The following is an 18,033-nucleotide window of genomic DNA, read 5'->3' as shown; positions in this document are numbered from 1 at the left end:
GTACATTTCTTTGTTCTTCGTTCTTTGTTCTTAAAGATACAGAAATGATTAGCAAAAGGTTAAAAGTGTAAAAACATACACAAAATACAAAATTGGAGCAAAAGTAGGCCACTTGGCCCCTCAGGTCTGCTTCACCATGGCTGACCTCTTTTTGTTTTTAGTTCTACATTCCTATCTACCCCAGGTAATCTCAGGTATATCACCACCTTAAAGATATGCAATCACCCCACCTCCACCGCATTCTGAGGCCGGGAGACCCAAAGTCGCACTATCCTCTGAGAGAAAGGAATCCTCTTCATCTCTGTCCAAGAAGAGCGAGCCCTAATTTTAAAACCTTGTCCCCTAGTTTAGGACTCACCCACAAGAGGAAACATTCTTTCCACATCCACCTCGTCACGATTGTTCAGGACAGGGGGCGGGATTCTCCGCAAACTGGCGCGATGTACGCTACCCGGCGCCAAAAACGGCACGGATCACTCCGGCGTCGGGCCGCCCCAATGGTGTGGAATTCTCCGCACCTTTAGGGGCCAAGCCCTCACCTTGAGGGTCTAGGCCCGCGCCGGAGTGGTTTCCGCTCCGCCGGCTGGCGGGAAAGGCCTTCACCGGGCGACGCATGCGCGGGAGCATCAGCAGCTGCTAATGTCATCCCCACGCATGCGCAGGGGAGGGGGTCTCTTCCGTCTCCGCCATAGTGAAGACCATGGCGAAGGTGGAAGAAAAAGAGTGCCCCCACGGCACAGGTCCGCCCGCCGATCGGTGGGCCCCGATCGCAGGCCAGGCCACCGTGGGGGCACCAGCCGGGGCCAGGTCGCCCTGTGCCCCCCCCAGGACCCCGGTGCCCACCCGCGCCGCCTTGTCCCACCGTTCACAAGGTGGTTTAATCCACGCCGGCTGGAGAGGGTTGACAGCGGCGGGACTTCGGCCCATCGCGGGCCGGAGAATCGCCGGGGATGGGCCCGCCGACTGGCGCGATCGCCGCCGACAGGCTCGGCGCGATTCCTGCCCCAGCCGAATCTCTGGTGGCGGAGAATTCGGGAGACGGCAGGGGCGGGATTCACGCCATCCCCCGGCGATTCTCCGACCCGGTGGGGGGTCGGAGAATCGCGCCTCTTATGTACTTCAATCAAATCACAGAATCACCGAAAAATAGAGTGCAGAAAAGGCTCTTCGAACCATCGAGTCTGTACCGCCACCTGAAATGCACCTGATCTGCCAATCCTCATCCCATTGGCCCACAGCCTCCAATGTTAAGATGAGCCAAGTGCTCATCCAGGTGCTTTTTATAGGATGTGAGGCATCCCGCCTCTACCACCCTCCCAGGCACAACGATTTCCAGACGATTTTCCTCAAATACCCTCTGAACCTCCCTCCCCTCACCTTGAACTTGTGTCCCCCTCGTAACCGACCCTACAACTAAGAGGAACAGCTGTTCCCTATCCACCCTGTCCATGTTCACTCTTCTAAACTCCAGTGGAAACAGACCCAGTCTGTCTAACCTTTTCTCATAAGCCAACCCGCACATTCCAGGTATCAATCGAGTGAGTCTTGGTGAGAGTATTGGAGTATTGTATGCAGTCTTTAGTCTGCTCATTGAAGGGAGGGGGTACTTAGAGGGAGCATATGGAAGATTCAACAGACTGATTCCTGGCCTGGCGAGAGTTTCTCAGGCAGAGAGCTGAAGGAAACGGGGGCTGTATTCTCAAGGGCTTTGGAACATACAAAATTCTAACCGAGCTCGACAGAGTGGGGACCAGAAGGACGTTTCTCCCGGCTGGAGGTCTGGAACCATAGTGATTTCAAACAAACCTGTTGGACTTTAACCTGGTGTTGTAAGACCTTTTACTGTGCTCACCCCAGTCCAACACCGGCATTTGACACTAAAGTCGGTGGAGTTGTGGACAGTGCGGAAGGATGTTACAAGTTACAGAGGGACATAGATAAGCTGCAGCGCTGGGCTGAGAGGTGGCAAATGGAGTTTAATGCAGAAAAGTGTGAGGTGATTCATTTTGGAAGGAATAACAGGAAGACAGAGTACTGGGCTAATAGTTAGATTCTTGGCAGTGTGGATGAGCAGAGAGATCTCGGTGTCCATGTACATAGATCCCTGAAATTTGCCACCCAGGTTGAGAGGGTTGTTAAGAAGGCGTATGGTGTGTTAGCTTTTATTGGTAGAGGGATTGCGTTTCGGAGCCATGAGGTCATGTTGCAGCTATACAAAACTCTGGTGCGGCCGCATTTGGAGTATTGCGTGCAATTCTGGTCGCCGCATTATAGGAAGGATGTGGAAGCATTGGAAAGGGTGCAGAGGAGATTTACCAGAATGTTGCCTGGTATGGAGGGAAGATCTTATGAGGAAAGGCTGAGGGACTTGAAACTGTTTTCGTTAGAGAGAAGAAGGTTAAGAGGTGACTTAATTGAGGCATACAAGATGATCAGAGGATTGGATAGGGTGGACAGTGAGAGCCTTTTTCCTCGGATGGTGATGGCTAGCACGAGGGGACATAGCTTTAAATTGAGGGGGGATAGATATAAGACAGATGTCAGAGGTAGGTTCTTTACTCAGAGTGTAGTAAGGGCGTGGAATGCTCTGCCTGCAACAGCAGTGGACTCGCCAACACTAAGGACATTCAAATGGTCATTGGATAGACATATGGACAATAAGGGAATAGTGTAGATGGGCTTTAGAGTGGTTTCACAGGTCGGCGCAACATCGAGGGCCGAAGGGCCTGTACTGCGCTGTAATGTTCTATGTTCTGTGTTCTATTTCCACATCATGGCTATTGTATGGAGTCCCACCCTTTCTCATTCCCTCCCATTATACCATGGGGCCAATTGACAAACACAATTCCTGTTCAGAAATCACTGAACTGATCATAGTTTGATTTTGTAAGTGCATTTAAGACTTTATTAATAACATATTGCAGCAGTTTCCTGGAAACAGTCCTGCAGTTCTGTGTCCTCTCCCTTTCCCTTCTCGCTTGAATGCTGGTGTGATAATTACTAATCTGTTGAGACCATTCTAGAATGGAGGGAACTTTGGAAAATCATAACTAGTGCATCCAGTAAATCTGCTGTTAACTCTTTACAAACCCGAGAATCTAAGTCACAAGTTGCTGGAGATTTATCCCCATTGGTGAGGCCATACCTGGAGTACTGTGTGCAGTTTTAGTCTCCTTCTCTGAGGAAGGATGTTCTTGCTCTTGAGGGAGTGCAGCGAAGGTTTACCAGACTGATTCCAGGGATGGCGGGACTGTCATATGAGGAGAGATTGACTAGGTTGGGATTGTTCTCGCTGGAGTTCAGAAGAATGAGGGGGGATCTCATAGAGACTTATATAATTCTAACAGGACTAGACAGGGTAGATGCAGGGAAGATGTTACCAATGATGGGTGTGTCCAGAACCAGGGTCACAGCCTGAGGATTCAGGGTAAACCATTGAGACAGAGATAAGGAGACATTTCTTCACCCAAAGAGTGGTCGGCCTGTGGAATTAGTTGATGCTAAAACATTGAATATATTCACGAGGCGGCTGGATAACGCACTTGGTGTGGATGGGATCAAAGGTTATGGGGAGAAAGCAGGATTCGGCTATTGATTTGGATGATCAGCCATGATCAGTGATGAATGGCGAAGCAGGCTCGAAGGGCCAAAAGGCCTCCTCCTGCTCCTGTCTTCTATGTATCTATGTATCTACATACCTATGTAAATATCTCTGATGATATTAATTACCTTAACTTCCTCACTCTTTTAACCCGTTTCTAATATCTGGCGTTTCTTTGTTTCCTGTGCGAATTACTCCTGTCCCTGCCTCTAAGTGACCAATGAGCAACTATCCTCACTTTACTCTCCTCGTAAAGATTCTTACAATTTAAAAAAATATTTCTAGCTGGTTTAATCACATTCTATTTTTCCCTTTTTAACAAATTTCTGGTCACTTTGCACAGCTTTGTAGCTTTGCGCAGGTCAAAGAGACACAGCCTGAGTGAGACACATCCAGAGTGGGAATTTGGAACTTGGTAATTTGGTGCAGTGAGGTAATTCGGTGCAGAGTGGGAGAAGGTGCTTTTTCCCTACTGTTTTGTTCTCTCTCTTTCTTCTGGCCTGTAACTTTTAATCAGCAGGTAGAGAACCAGAGAGCAACTGAGACCCTTGGAAGGTAAGTAAGTGATTTTTACTCATTTTTACTTTTATTACCTTTTCAAATTGTGTGTGGGGGGGAAACTGAAGTGACAGCTCAGAAAAGCTGTGACCTGATTGGCTGGTTGGGAATCTACACTAAATTTAAAAAAATAAGCATTTGTAAACTAATTAAACATAATTACTTAATTATAATTTAGAGGGGTATCTAAGCCAGAGATCGGACAGTACTGTATTTAGCTTTCACATTTATAGTAGAAATATAGTGCTAGGAAACATATAGGATGCCCTCTACCCGTTCGGAGACATCCTGGACCCTGGCACCAGGGAGGCAACATACCATCCTGGAGTCTCTTTCACGTCCACAGAAGCGCCTATCTGTGCCCCTGACTATAGAGTCCCCTATGACTATTGCTCTTCTGTGCTTTGACCCTCCCTTCTGAACATCAGAGCCAGCCATGGTGCCACTGCTCTGGCTGCTGCTGTTTTCCCCTGATCGGCTATCACCCCGACAGTCTCCTGTTCGAGAGGGGGCATCTAAACTGGAGAGGCATAAATATCCTGGCCGCGAGGTTTGCTAGTGTCACACGGGAGGGTTTAACAGTAACTTTTTTTTTTTACTTTTAAATTTAATTTACTAATTAATTGATGCATTGTCAATTAGAGGGGTGCACTGCTCTGACTGTGAGATGTGGCAGGTCCGGGAGGCTGGAAGCCTCCCGGATGGCTTCATCTGCAGAAAGTGCACCCAACTGGAGCTCCTCACAGACCGTATGGTTCGGTTGGAGCAGCAGTTGGATGCACTTAGGAGCAAGCAGGTGGCGGAAAGCATCATAGACAGCAGTTATATAAATGTGATCACATCCAAGGTGCAGGCAGAGAAATGGGTGACCACCAGAAAGGGCAGGCAGTCAGTGCAGGAATCCCCAGTGGTTGGCCCCCTCTCGAACAGGAGACTGTCGGGGTGATAGCCGATCAGGGGAAAACAGCAGCAGCCAGAGCAGTGGCACCATGGCTGGCTCTGATGTTCAGAAGGGAGGGTCAAAGCACAGAAGAGCAATAGTCATAGGGGACTCTATAGTCAGGGGCACAGATAGGCGCTTCTGTGGACGTGAAAGAGACTCCAGGATGGTATGTTGCCTCCCTGGTGCCAGGGTCCAGGATGTCTCCGAACGGGTAGAGGGCATCCTGAAGGGGGAGGGCAAACAGGCAGAGGTCGTTGTACATATTGGTACTAACGACATAGGCAGGAAGAGGCATGAGGTCCTGCAGCAGGAGTTCAGGGAGCTAGGCAGAAAGTGAAAAGACAGGACCTCTAGGGTTGTAATCTCAGGATTACTCCCTGTGCCACGTGCCAGTGAGGCTGGAAATAGGAAGATAGAGCAGCTAAACACGTGGCTAAACAGCTGGTGTAGGAGGGAGGGTTTCCGTTATCTGGACCACTGAGTGCTCTTCCAGGGCAGGTGTGACCTGTATAAGAAGGACGGGTTGCATCTAAACTGGAGAGGCATAAATATCCTGGCCGCGAGGTTTGCTAGTGTCACACGGGAGGGTTTAAACTAGTATGGCAGGGGGGTGGACACGGGAGCAATAGGTCAAAAGGTGAGAGCATTGAGGGAGAACTAGGGAATAGGGCCAGTATGGCTCTGAGGCAGAGCAGACAGGGAGAAGTTGCTGAATACAGCGTGTCTGGTGGCCTGAAGTGCATATGTTTTAATGCAAGAAGTATTACGGGTAAGGCAGATGAACTTAGAGCTTGGATTAGTACTTGGAACTATGATGTTGTTGCCATTACAGAGACCTGGTTGAGGGAACGGCAGGATTGGCAGCTAAATGTTCCAGGATTTAGATGTTTCAGGCGGGATAGAGGGGGATGTAAAAGGGGTGGTGGAGTTGCGCTACTGGTTAGGGAGAATATCACATCTGTACTATGGGAGGACACCTCAGAGGGCAGTGAGGCTATATGGGTAGAGATCAGGAATAAGAAGGGTGCAATCACAATGTTGGGGGTTTATTACAGACCTCCCAACAGCCAACGGGAGATAGAGGAGCAGATAGGTAGACAGATTTTGGAAAAGAGTAAAAACAACAGGGTTGTTGTGATGGGAGACTTCAACTTCCCCAATATTGACTGGAACTCACTTAGTGCCAGGGGCTTAGACGGGGCAGAGTTTGTAAGGAGCATCCAGGAGGGCTTCTTAAAACAATATGTAGACAGTCCAACTAGGGAAGGGGCTGTACTGGACCTGGTATTGGGGAATGAGCCCAGCCAGGTGGTAGAAGTTTCAGTAGGGGAGCATTTCGGGAACAGTGACCACAATTCAGTAAGTTTAAAAGTGCTGGTGGACAAGGATAAGCGTGGTCCTAGGGTGAATGCTAAATTGGGGGAAGGCCAATTATAACAATATTAGGCGGGAACTGAAGAACCTAGATTGGGGGCGGATGTTTGAGGGTAAATCAACATCTGACATGTGGGAGGCTTTCAAGTGTCAGTTGAAAGGAATTCAGGACCGGCATGTTTCTGTGAGGAAGAAGGATAAAAACGGCAATTTCAGGAACCTTGGATAACGAGTGATATTGTAGGCCTCGTCAAAAAGAAAAAGGAGGCATTTGTCAGGGCTAAAAGGCTGGGAACAGACGAAGCCTGTGTGGAATATAAAGAAGTAGGAAGGAACTTAAGCAAGGAGTCAGGAGGGCTAGAAGAGGTCACGAAAGGTAATTGGCAAATAGGGTAAGGAAAATCCCAAGGCTTTTTACACGTACATAAAAAGCAAGAGGGTAGCCAGGGAAAGGGTTGGCCCACTGAAGGATAGGCAAGGGAATCTATGTGTGGAGCCAGAGGAAATGGGCAAGGTACTAAATGAATACTTTGCATCAGTATTCACCAAAGAGAAGGAATTGGTGGATATTGATTCTGGAGAAGGGTGTGTAGATAGACTGGGTCACATTGAGATCCAAAAGGACGAGGTGTTGAGCGTCTTGAAAAATATTACGGTAGATAAGTCCCCAGGGCCTGATGGGATCTACCCCAGAATACTGAAGAAGGCTAGAGAGGAAATTGCTGAGGCCTTGACAGAAATCTTTGGATCCTCACTGTCTTCAGGTGATGTCCCGGAGGACTGGAGAATAGCTAATGTTGTTCCTCTGTTTAAGAAGGGTAGCAAGGATAATCCAGGGAACTACAGGCCAGTGAGCCTTACTTCAGTGGTAGGGAAATTACTGGAGAGAATTCTTCGAGACAGGATCTACTCCCATTTGGAAGCAAATGGACGTATTAGTGAGAGGCAGCATGGTTTTGTGAAGGGGAGGTCGTGTCTCACTAACTTGATAGAGTTTTTCGAGGAGGTCACTAAGATGATTGATGCGGGTAGGGCAGTGGATGTTTTCTATATGGACTTCAGTAAGGCCTTTGACAAGGTCCCTCTTGGTAGACTAGTACAAAAGGTGAAGTCACACGGGATCAGGGGTGAGCTGGCAAGGTGGATACAGAACTGGCTAGGCCATAGAAGGCAGAGAGTAGCAATGGAAGGATGCTTTTCTAATTGGAGGGCTGTGACCAGTGGTGTTCCACAGGGATCAGTGCTGGGACCTTTGCTGTTTGTAGGATATATAAATGATTTGGAGGAAAATGTGACTGGTCTGATTAGTAAGTTTGCAGATGACACAAAGGTTGGTGGAATTGCGGATAGCGATGAGGACTGTCAGAGGATACAGCAGGATTTAGATTGTTTGGAGACTTGGGCAGAGAGATGCCAGATGGAGTTTAATCCGGACAAATGTGAGGTAATGCATTTTGGAAGGTCTAATGCAGGTAGGGAATATACAGTGAATGGTAGAACCCTCAAGAGTATTGAAAGTCAGAGAGATCTAGGTGTACAGGTCCACAGGTCACTGAAAGGGGCAACACAGGTGGAGAAGGTAGTCAAGAAGGCATACGGCATGCTTGCCTTCATTGGCCGGGGCATTGAGTATAAGAATTGGCAAGTCATGTTGCAGCTGTATAGAACCTTAGTTAGGCCACACTTGGAGTATAGTGTTCAATTCTGGTCGCCACACTACCAGAAGGATGTGGAGGCTTTAGAGAGGGTGCAGAAGAGATTTACCAGAATGTTGCCTGGTATGGAGGGCATTAGCTATGAGGAGCGGTTGAATAAACTCGGTTTGTTCTCACTGGAACGAAGGAGGTTGAGGGGCGACCTGATAGAGGTCTACAAAATTATGAGGGGCATAAACAGAGTGGATAGTCAGAGGCTTTTTCCCAGGGTAGAGGGGTCAATTACTAGGGGGCATAGGTTTAAGGTGCGAGGGGCAAGGTTTAGAGGAGATGTACGAGGCAAGTTTTTTACGCAGAGGGTAGTGGGTGCCTGGAACTCGCTGCCGGAGGAGGTGGTGGAAGCAGGGACGATAGGGACATTTAAGGGGCATCTTGACAAATACATGAATAGGATGGGAATAGAGGGATACGGACCCAGGAAGTGTAGAAGATTGTAGTTTAGACGGGCATCATGGTCGGCACAGGCTTGGAGGGCCGAAGGGCCTGTTCCTGTGCTGTACTTTTCTTTGTTCTTTGATCTTTGTTCACTTTTTGCTGGTTTCTGAAACCGTCCCAATCCCCAGGTTTACTTCTATTATTTGCCATGATGTGGAGATACCGGCGTTGGACTGGGGTGAGCACAGTAAGAAGTCTTCCAACACCAGGTTAAAGTCCAACAGGTTTGTTTCAAATCACTAGCTTTCGGAGCACTGCTCCTTCCTCAGCTCTTTGCAACATTGTAACCTCTTCTTTTAAACTAATCCTATCATTAACCCTGGAAAAATGTATTAATTGTGCTTCCAATGTCCACCCCTATATCACCTTCACATCTCTGGCATTTCACTTCCCTTCCTTGACCTTTCTATTTCAATTTCTGGGGATAGACTGTCCACTAATATCCATTACAAACCCAATAACGCCAAGGATCCGGTTGAGGCCGTACTCATGCGTGCGGAACTTGGCTGTCAGTTTCTGCTTGGCAATTCTGCGATTCATGTCTCACTACATTAACCCACCATCATTTGGGGCTGGTTTAGCACAGGGCTAAATCGCTGGATTTGAAAGCAGACCAAGGCAGGCCAGCAGCACGATTCAATTCCCGTACCAGCCTCCCCGAACAGGCGCCGGAATGTGGCGACTAGGGGTTTTTCACAGTAACTTCATTTGAAGCCGACTTGTGACAATAAGCGATTTTCATTTCATTTCACCTGGCCTGGGCTTGCGAAATCCTACCAACTGTCCTGGTTTGAGACAATTCACACCTCTTCAACCTGTAATTATCCCTCTCTCCAGTCACACTGTCAGGACCTGTAAAGACTTAAAGACTTGTGTTCAAAGTATCATCTTGCATCATTGGCTTTGTCTTTATATGCTGTGTTTGTGTAACCTCCTCTTCACTCACCTGAGGGAGTAGCAGCGCTCCGAAAGCTAGTGATTCCAAATAAACCTGTTGGACTTTAACCTGGTGTTGTAAGACTTCATGCTGCACACATACAGACACCTTTGTCCAGTGCAAATGTATCCAGAGGTTTTACCCTTCCAGGCATAGAAACATTAAATTGAACCCAATACAAATATAAATTCCTTAAAATTACCTTTGTTTTCCTCCTGACGCTCAGTTGTTCGGGTTGAAAGCCAGTGATGATTAGGTTGAACAGTGGAACCGGCTTGTGAAGGGAAAATGGTGGCTGCATTTCATGTTTCCTATGTTCTTATGTGACCCCAAAGGGCAAAACCCACTCTCTCTCCTAATGTGGTGTGAAGCATCAGCTTGTTTAAACTCCTGCCTTGCTGGGCAATGTAAGTGCATTGTTTGGGTGCAGTGGAGTGATGTGTAACCTCTGCTTCTTCCCTCAGCTGGTGTGGTACGCTCTGTTCACACAACACCAACTCTGTTTCTCCTTCATGCTGTGCAGCAGTATCATGAGAACAAGTCAGACCGACACAGACGAGCTCGACAATATGGGATATCTTCCTGGGAGCGAGTGGCAGATATTCCTCCAAATCAGCATTCTGGCAAATGTGAAAGACAGCAAGAAAATCGAGGAAACTGAGGGTAATTAATATTTCTACAATTAGTCATTTAATAAAACAACAGAAATATGCCTCACTTTCCAATACCTGAAAATGTTGGTGTGCAGTTAGAGTGAGTGATTCACTATTCACTCTCCAACACGGAGGATGTTGGTGAACAGTTAGAGTGAGTGATTCACTATTCACTCTCCAACACGGAGGATGTTGGTGTACAGTTAGAGTGAGTGATTCACTCTTCACTCTCCAACACGGAGGATGTTGGTGTACAGTTAGAGTGAGTGATTCACTATTCACTCTCCAACACGGAGGATGTTGGTGTACAGTTAGAGTGAGTGATTCACTCTTCACTCTCCAACACGGAGGATGTTGGTGAACAGTTAGAGTGAGTGATTCACTCTTCACTCTCCATTCCTGAGGATGTTGGTGTACAGTTAGAGTGAGTGATTCACTATTCACTCTCCATTCCTGAGGATGTTGGTGTGCAGTTAGAGTGAGTGATTCACTATTCACTCTCCAAGACGGAGGATGTTGGTGTGCAGTTAGAGTGAGTGATTCACTCTTCACTCTCCAACACGGAGGATGTTGGTGAACAGTTAGAGTGAGTGATTCACTCTTCACTCTCCATTCCTGAGGATGTTGGTGTACAGTTAGAGTGAGTGATTCACTATTCACTCTCCAAGACGGAGGATGTTGGTGTACAGTTAGAGTGAGTGATTCACTCTTCACTCTCCATTCCTGAGGATGTTGGTGTACAGTTAGAGTGAGTGATTCACTCTTCACTCTCCAAGACGGAGGATGTTGGTGTGCAGTTAGAGTGAGTGATTCACTATTCACTCTCCAAGACGGAGGATGTTGGTGTGCAGTTAGAGTGAGTGATTCACTATTCACTCTCCATTCCTGAGGATGTTGGTGTACAGTTAGAGTGAGTGATTCACTATTCACTCTCCAACACGGAGGATGTTGGTGTACAGTTAGAGTGAGTGATTCACTCTTCTCTCTCCAACACGGAGGATGTTGGTGAACAGTTAGAGTGAGTGATTCACTCTTCACTCTCCAACACGGAGGATGTTGGTGTACAGTTAGAGTGAGTGATTCACTATTCACTCTCCATTCCACAGGATGTTGGTGTACAGTTAGAGTGAGTGATTCACTCTTCACTCTCCAACACGGAGGATGTTGGTGTACAGTTAGAGTGAGTGATTCACTCTTCACTCTCCAACACGGAGGATGTTGGTGTACAGTTAGAGTGAGTGATTCACTCTTCACTCTCCAACACGGAGGATGTTGGTGTACAGTTAGAGTGAGTGATTCACTCTTCACTCTCCATTCCACAGGATGTTGGTGAACAGTTAGAGTGAGTGATTCACTCTTCACTCTCCATTCCACAGGATGTTGGTGTACAGTTAGAGTGAGTGATTCACTCTTCACTCTCCATTCCTGAGGATGTTGGTGTACAGTTAGAGTGAGTGATTCACTATTCACTCTCCATTCCTGAGGATGTTGGTGTACAGTTAGAGTGAGTGATTCACTATTCACTCTCCATTCCTGAGGATGTTGGTGTACAGTTAGAGTGAGTGATTCACTCTTCACTCTCCAACACGGAGGAAGTTGGTGAACAGTTAGAGTGAGTGATTCACTATTCACTCTCCATTCCTGAGGATGTTGGTGTACAGTTAGAGTGAGTGATTCACTCTTCACTCTCCATTCCTGAGGATGTTGGTGTACAGTTAGAGTGAGTGATTCACTCTTCACTCTCCAACACGGAGGATGTTGGTGTACAGTTAGAGTGAGTGATTCACTCTTCACTCTCCATTCCACAGGATGTTGGTGAACAGTTAGAGTGAGTGATTCACTATTCACTCTCCATTCCTGAGGATGTTGGTGTACAGTTAGAGTGAGTGATTCACTCTTCACTCTCCATTCCTGAGGATGTTGGTGTACAGTTAGAGTGAGTGATTCACTCTTCACTCTCCAACACGGAGGATGTTGGTGAACAGTTAGAGTGAGTGATTCACTCTTCACTCTCCAACACGGAGGATGTTGGTGTACAGTTAGAGTGAGTGATTCACTCTTCACTCTCCAACACGGAGGATGTTGGTGTACAGTTAGAGTGAGTGATTCACTCTTCACTCTCCAACACGGAGGATGTTGGTGAACAGTTAGAGTGAGTGATTCACTCTTCACTCTCCAACACGGAGGATGTTGGTGTACAGTTAGAGTGAGTGATTCACTCTTCACTCTCCATTCCTGAGGATGTTGGTGTACAGTTAGAGTGAGTGATTCACTCTTCACTCTCCAACACGGAGGATGTTGGTGAACAGTTAGAGTGAGTGATTCACTCTTCACTCTCCATTCCTGAGGATGTTGGTGTACAGTTAGAGTGAGTGATTCACTCTTCACTCTCCAACACGGAGGATGTTGGTGAACAGTTAGAGTGAGTGATTCACTCTTCACTCTCCAACACGGAGGATGTTGGTGTACAGTTAGAGTGAGTGATTCACTCTTCACTCTCCAACACGGAGGATGTTGGTGTACAGTTAGAGTGAGTGATTCACTCTTCACTCTCCAACACGGAGGATGTTGGTGAACAGTTAGAGTGAGTGATTCACTCTTCACTCTCCAACACGGAGGATGTTGGTGTACAGTTAGAGTGAGTGATTCACTCTTCACTCTCCATTCCTGAGGACGTTGGTGTACAGTTAGAGTGAGTGATTCACTCTTCACTCTCCATTCCACAGGATGTTGGTGTACAGTTAGAGTGAGTGATTCACTCTTCACTCTCCAACACGGAGGATGTTGGTGAACAGTTAGAGTGAGTGATTCACTCTTCACTCTCCAACACGGAGGATGTTGGTGAACAGTTAGAGTGAGTGATTCACTCTTCACTCTCCATTCCTGAGGATGTTGGTGTACAGTTAGAGTGAGTGATTCACTATTCACTCTCCATTCCTGAGGATGTTGGTGTACAGTTAGAGTGAGTGATTCACTCTTCACTCTCCAACACGGAGGATGTTGGTGAACAGTTAGAGTGAGTGATTCACTATTCACTCTCCAACACGGAGGATGTTGGTGTACAGTTAGAGTGAGTGATTCACTCTTCACTCTCCAACACGGAGGATGTTGGTGTACAGTTAGAGTGAGTGATTCACTCTTCACTCTCCATTCCACAGGATGTTGGTGTACAGTTAGAGTGAGTGATTCACTCTTCACTCTCCAACACGGAGGATGTTGGTGAACAGTTAGAGTGAGTGATTCACTATTCACTCTCCAACACGGAGGATGTTGGTGTACAGTTAGAGTGAGTGATTCACTCTTCACTCTCCAACACGGAGGATGTTGGTGAACAGTTAGAGTGAGTGATTCACTATTCACTCTCCAACACGGAGGATGTTGGTGTACAGTTAGAGTGAGTGATTCACTCTTCACTCTCCAACACGGAGGATGTTGGTGTACAGTTAGAGTGAGTGATTCACTCTTCACTCTCCATTCCTGAGGATGTTGGTGAACAGTTAGAGTGAGTGATTCACTATTCACTCTCCAACACGGAGGATGTTGGTGTACAGTTAGAGTGAGTGATTCACTCTTCACTCTCCAACACGGAGGATGTTGGTGTACAGTTAGAGTGAGTGATTCACTCTTCACTCTCCATTCCACAGGATGTTGGTGTACAGTTAGAGTGAGTGATTCACTCTTCACTCTCCAACACGGAGGATGTTGGTGTACAGTTAGAGTGAGTGATTCACTCTTCACTCTCCATTCCTGAGGATGTTGGTGTACAGTTAGAGTGAGTGATTCACTATTCACTCTCCAACACGGAGGATGTTGGTGTACAGTTAGAGTGAGTGATTCACTCTTCACTCTCCAACACGGAGGATGTTGGTGTACAGTTAGAGTGAGTGATTCACTCTTCACTCTCCATTCCACAGGATGTTGGTGTACAGTTAGAGTGAGTGATTCACTCTTCACTCTCCAACACGGAGGATGTTGGTGTACAGTTAGAGTGAGTGATTCACTCTTCACTCTCCATTCCTGAGGATGTTGGTGAACAGTTAGAGTGAGTGATTCACTCTTCACTCTCCAACACGGAGGATGTTGGTGAACAGTTAGAGTGAGTGATTCACTCTTCACTCTCCATTCCTGAGGATGTTGGTGTACAGTTAGAGTGAGTGATTCACTCTTCACTCTCCATTCCTGAGGATGTTGGTGTACAGTTAGAGTGAGTGATTCACTCTTCACTCTCCATTCCACAGGATGTTGGTGTACAGTTAGAGTGAGTGCTTCACTCTTCACTCTCCAACACGGAGGATGTTGGTGTACAGTTAGAGTGAGTGATTCACTCTTCACTCTCCATTCCACAGGATGTTGGTGTACAGTTAGAGTGAGTGATTCACTCTTCACTCTCCATTCCTGAGGATGTTGGTGTACAGTTAGAGTGAGTGATTCACTCTTCACTCTCCATTCCACAGGATGTTGGTGTACAGTTAGAGTGAGTGATTCACTCTTCACTCTCCAACACGGAGGATGTTGGTGAACAGTTAGAGTGAGTGATTCACTCTTCACTCTCCAACACGGAGGATGTTGGTGAACAGTTAGAGTGAGTGATTCACTCTTCACTCTCCATTCCTGAGGATGTTGGTGTACAGTTAGAGTGAGTGATTCACTCTTCACTCTCCATTCCTGAGGATGTTGGTGTACAGTTAGAGTGAGTGATTCACTATTCACTCTCCATTCCACAGGATGTTGGTGTACAGTTAGAGTGAGTGATTCACTCTTCACTCTCCATTCCTGAGGATGTTGGTGTACAGTTAGAGTGAGTGATTCACTCTTCACTCTCCAACACGGAGGATGTTGGTGTACAGTTAGAGTGAGTGATTCACTCTTCACTCTCCAACACGGAGGATGTTGGTGAACAGTTAGAGTGAGTGATTCACTCTTCACTCTCCATTCCACAGGATGTTGGTGTACAGTTAGAGTGAGTGATTCACTCTTCACTCTCCATTCACGAGGATGTTGGTGTACAGTTAGAGTGAGTGATTCACTCTTCACTCTCCATTCCTGAGGATGTTGGTGAACAGTTAGAGTGAGTGATTCACTCTTCACTCTCCAACACGGAGGATGTTGGTGAACAGTTAGAGTGAGTGATTCACTCTTCACTCTCCAACACGGAGGATGTTGGTGTACAGTTAGAGTGAGTGATTCACTATTCACTCTCCATTCCACAGGATGTTGGTGAACAGTTAGAGTGAGTGATTCACTCTTCACTCTCCATTCCACAGGATGTTGGTGAACAGTTAGAGTGAGTGATTCACTCTTCACTCTCCAACACGGAGGATGTTGGTGTACAGTTAGAGTGAGTGATTCACTCTTCACTCTCCAACACGGAGGATGTTGGTGTACAGTTAGAGTGAGTGATTCACTCTTCACTCTCCATTCCTGAGGATGTTGGTGTACAGTTAGAGTGAGTGATTCACTATTCACTCTCATTCCTGAGGATGTTGGTGTACAGTTAGAGTGAGTGATTCACTCTTCACTCTCCAACACGGAGGATGTTGGTGTACAGTTAGAGTGAGTGATTCACTCTTCACTCTCCATTCCTGAGGATGTTGGTGTACAGTTAGAGTGAGTGATTCACTATTCACTCTCCATTCCTGAGGATGTTGGTGTACAGTTAGAGTGAGTGATTCACTCTTCACTCTCCAACACGGAGGATGTTGGTGAACAGTTAGAGTGAGTGATTCACTCTTCACTCTCCATTCCTGAGGATGTTGGTGTACAGTTAGAGTGAGTGATTCACTCTTCACTCTCCAACACGGAGGATGTTGGTGTACAGTTAGAGTGAGTGATTCACTCTTCACTCTCCATTCCTGAGGATGTTGGTATACAGTTAGAGTGAGTGATTCACTCTTCACTCTCCATTCCTGAGGATGTTGGTAGTACAGTTAGAGTGAGTGATTCACTCTTCACTCTCCATTCCTGAGGATGTTGGTGAACAGTTAGAGTGAGTGATTCACTCTTCACTCTCCATTCCTGAGGATGTTGGTGTACAGTTAGAGTGAGTGATTCACTCTTCACTCTCCATTCCACAGGATGTTGGTGAACAGTTAGAGTGAGTGATTCACTCTTCACTCTCCAACACGGAGGATGTTGGTGTACAGTTAGAGTGAGTGATTCACTATTCACTCTCCAACACGGAGGATGTTGGTGTACAGTTAGAGTGAGTGATTCACTCTTCACTCTCCATTCCTGAGGATGTTGGTGAACAGTTAGAGTGAGTGATTCACTCTTCACTCTCCATTCCTGAGGATGTTGGTGTACAGTTAGAGTGAGTGATTCACTCTTCACTCTCCAACACGGAGGATGTTGGTGAACAGTTAGAGTGAGTGATTCACTCTTCACTCTCCATTCCACGAGGATGTTGGTGAACAGTTAGAGTGAGTGATTCACTATTCACTCTCCAACACGGAGGATGTTGGTGTACAGTTAGAGTGAGTGATTCACTATTCACTCTCCAACACGGAGGATGTTGGTGTACAGTTAGAGTGAGTGATTCACTCTTCACTCTCCAACACGGAGGATGTTGGTGTACAGTTAGAGTGAGTGATTCACTATTCACTCTCCAACACGGAGGATGTTGGTGAACAGTGAGAGTGAGTGATTCACTATTCACTCTCCATTCCTGAGGATGTTGGTGAACAGTTAGAGTGAGTGATTCACTCTTCACTCTCCATTCCTGAGGATGTTGGTGTACAGTTAGAGTGAGTGATTCACTCTTCACTCTCCAACACGGAGGATGTTGGTGTACAGTTAGAGTGAGTGATTCACTATTCACTCTCCATTCCTGAGGATGTTGGTGAACAGTTAGAGTGAGTGATTCACTCTTCACTCTCCATTCCACGAGGATGTTGGTGTACAGTTAGAGTGAGTGATTCACTCTTCACTCTCCATTCCACAGGATGTTGGTGTACAGTTAGAGTGAGTGATTCACTCTTCACTCTCCAACACGGAGGATGTTGGTGAACAGTTAGAGTGAGTGATTCACTATTCACTCTCCAACACGGAGGATGTTGGTGTACAGTTAGAGTGAGTGATTCACTCTTCACTCTCCATTCCACAGGGATGTTGGTGAACAGTTAGAGTGAGTGATTCACTCTTCACTCTCCAACACGGAGGATGTTGGTGTACAGTTAGAGTGAGTGATTCACTATTCACTCTCCATTCACGAGGATGTTGGTGTACAGTTAGAGTGAGTGATTCACTATTCACTCTCCATTCCACGAGGATGTTGGTGAACAGTTAGAGTGAGTGATTCACTCTTCACTCTCCAACACGGAGGATGTTGGTGAACAGTTAGAGTGAGTGATTCACTCTTCACTCTCCATTCCTGAGGATGTTGGTGTACAGTTAGAGTGAGTGATTCACTCTTCACTCTCCATTCCACGAGGATGTTGGTGAACAGTTAGAGTGAGTGATTCACTCTTCACTCTCCATTCCTGAGGATGTTGGTGTACAGTTAGAGTGAGTGATTCACTCTTCACTCTCCAACACGGAGGATGTTGGTGAACAGTTAGAGTGAGTGATTCACTCTTCACTCTCCATTCCTGAGGATGTTGGTAGTACAGTTAGAGTGAGTGATTCACTCTTCACTCTCCCATTCCTGAGGATGTTGGTGTACAGTTAGAGTGAGTGATTCACTCTTCACTCTCCATTCCTGAGGATGTTGGTGAACAGTTAGAGTGAGTGATTCACTCTTCACTCTCCATTCCTGAGGATGTTGGTGTACAGTTAGAGTGAGTGATTCACTCTTCACTCTCCAACACGGAGGATGTTGG

General features: G+C 46.7%; 1 protein-coding gene across 1 annotated transcript in view; it reads left to right on the top strand.

Annotated features, from left to right (window-relative positions):
• Positions 1 to 18,033, top strand: part of LOC140411509 (dynein axonemal heavy chain 6-like) — a 1,703,852-nt gene that overhangs the window by 1,637,676 nt on the left and 48,143 nt on the right. Inside the window, exon 71 of the mRNA XM_072500595.1 lies at positions 10,028 to 10,226. Coding sequence (XP_072356696.1) covers positions 10,028 to 10,226 — 199 coding nt within the window. The remainder of the gene's footprint in view (positions 1 to 10,027; positions 10,227 to 18,033) is intronic.

The sequence above is a fragment of the Scyliorhinus torazame genome, chromosome 4 (assembly GCF_047496885.1).
Source record: "Scyliorhinus torazame isolate Kashiwa2021f chromosome 4, sScyTor2.1, whole genome shotgun sequence".
Lineage (NCBI taxonomy): Eukaryota > Metazoa > Chordata > Chondrichthyes > Carcharhiniformes > Scyliorhinidae > Scyliorhinus > Scyliorhinus torazame.
The sequence above is the reverse complement of the archived record's forward strand: the minus strand, read 5'-3'. Positions and strand labels throughout refer to the sequence as shown.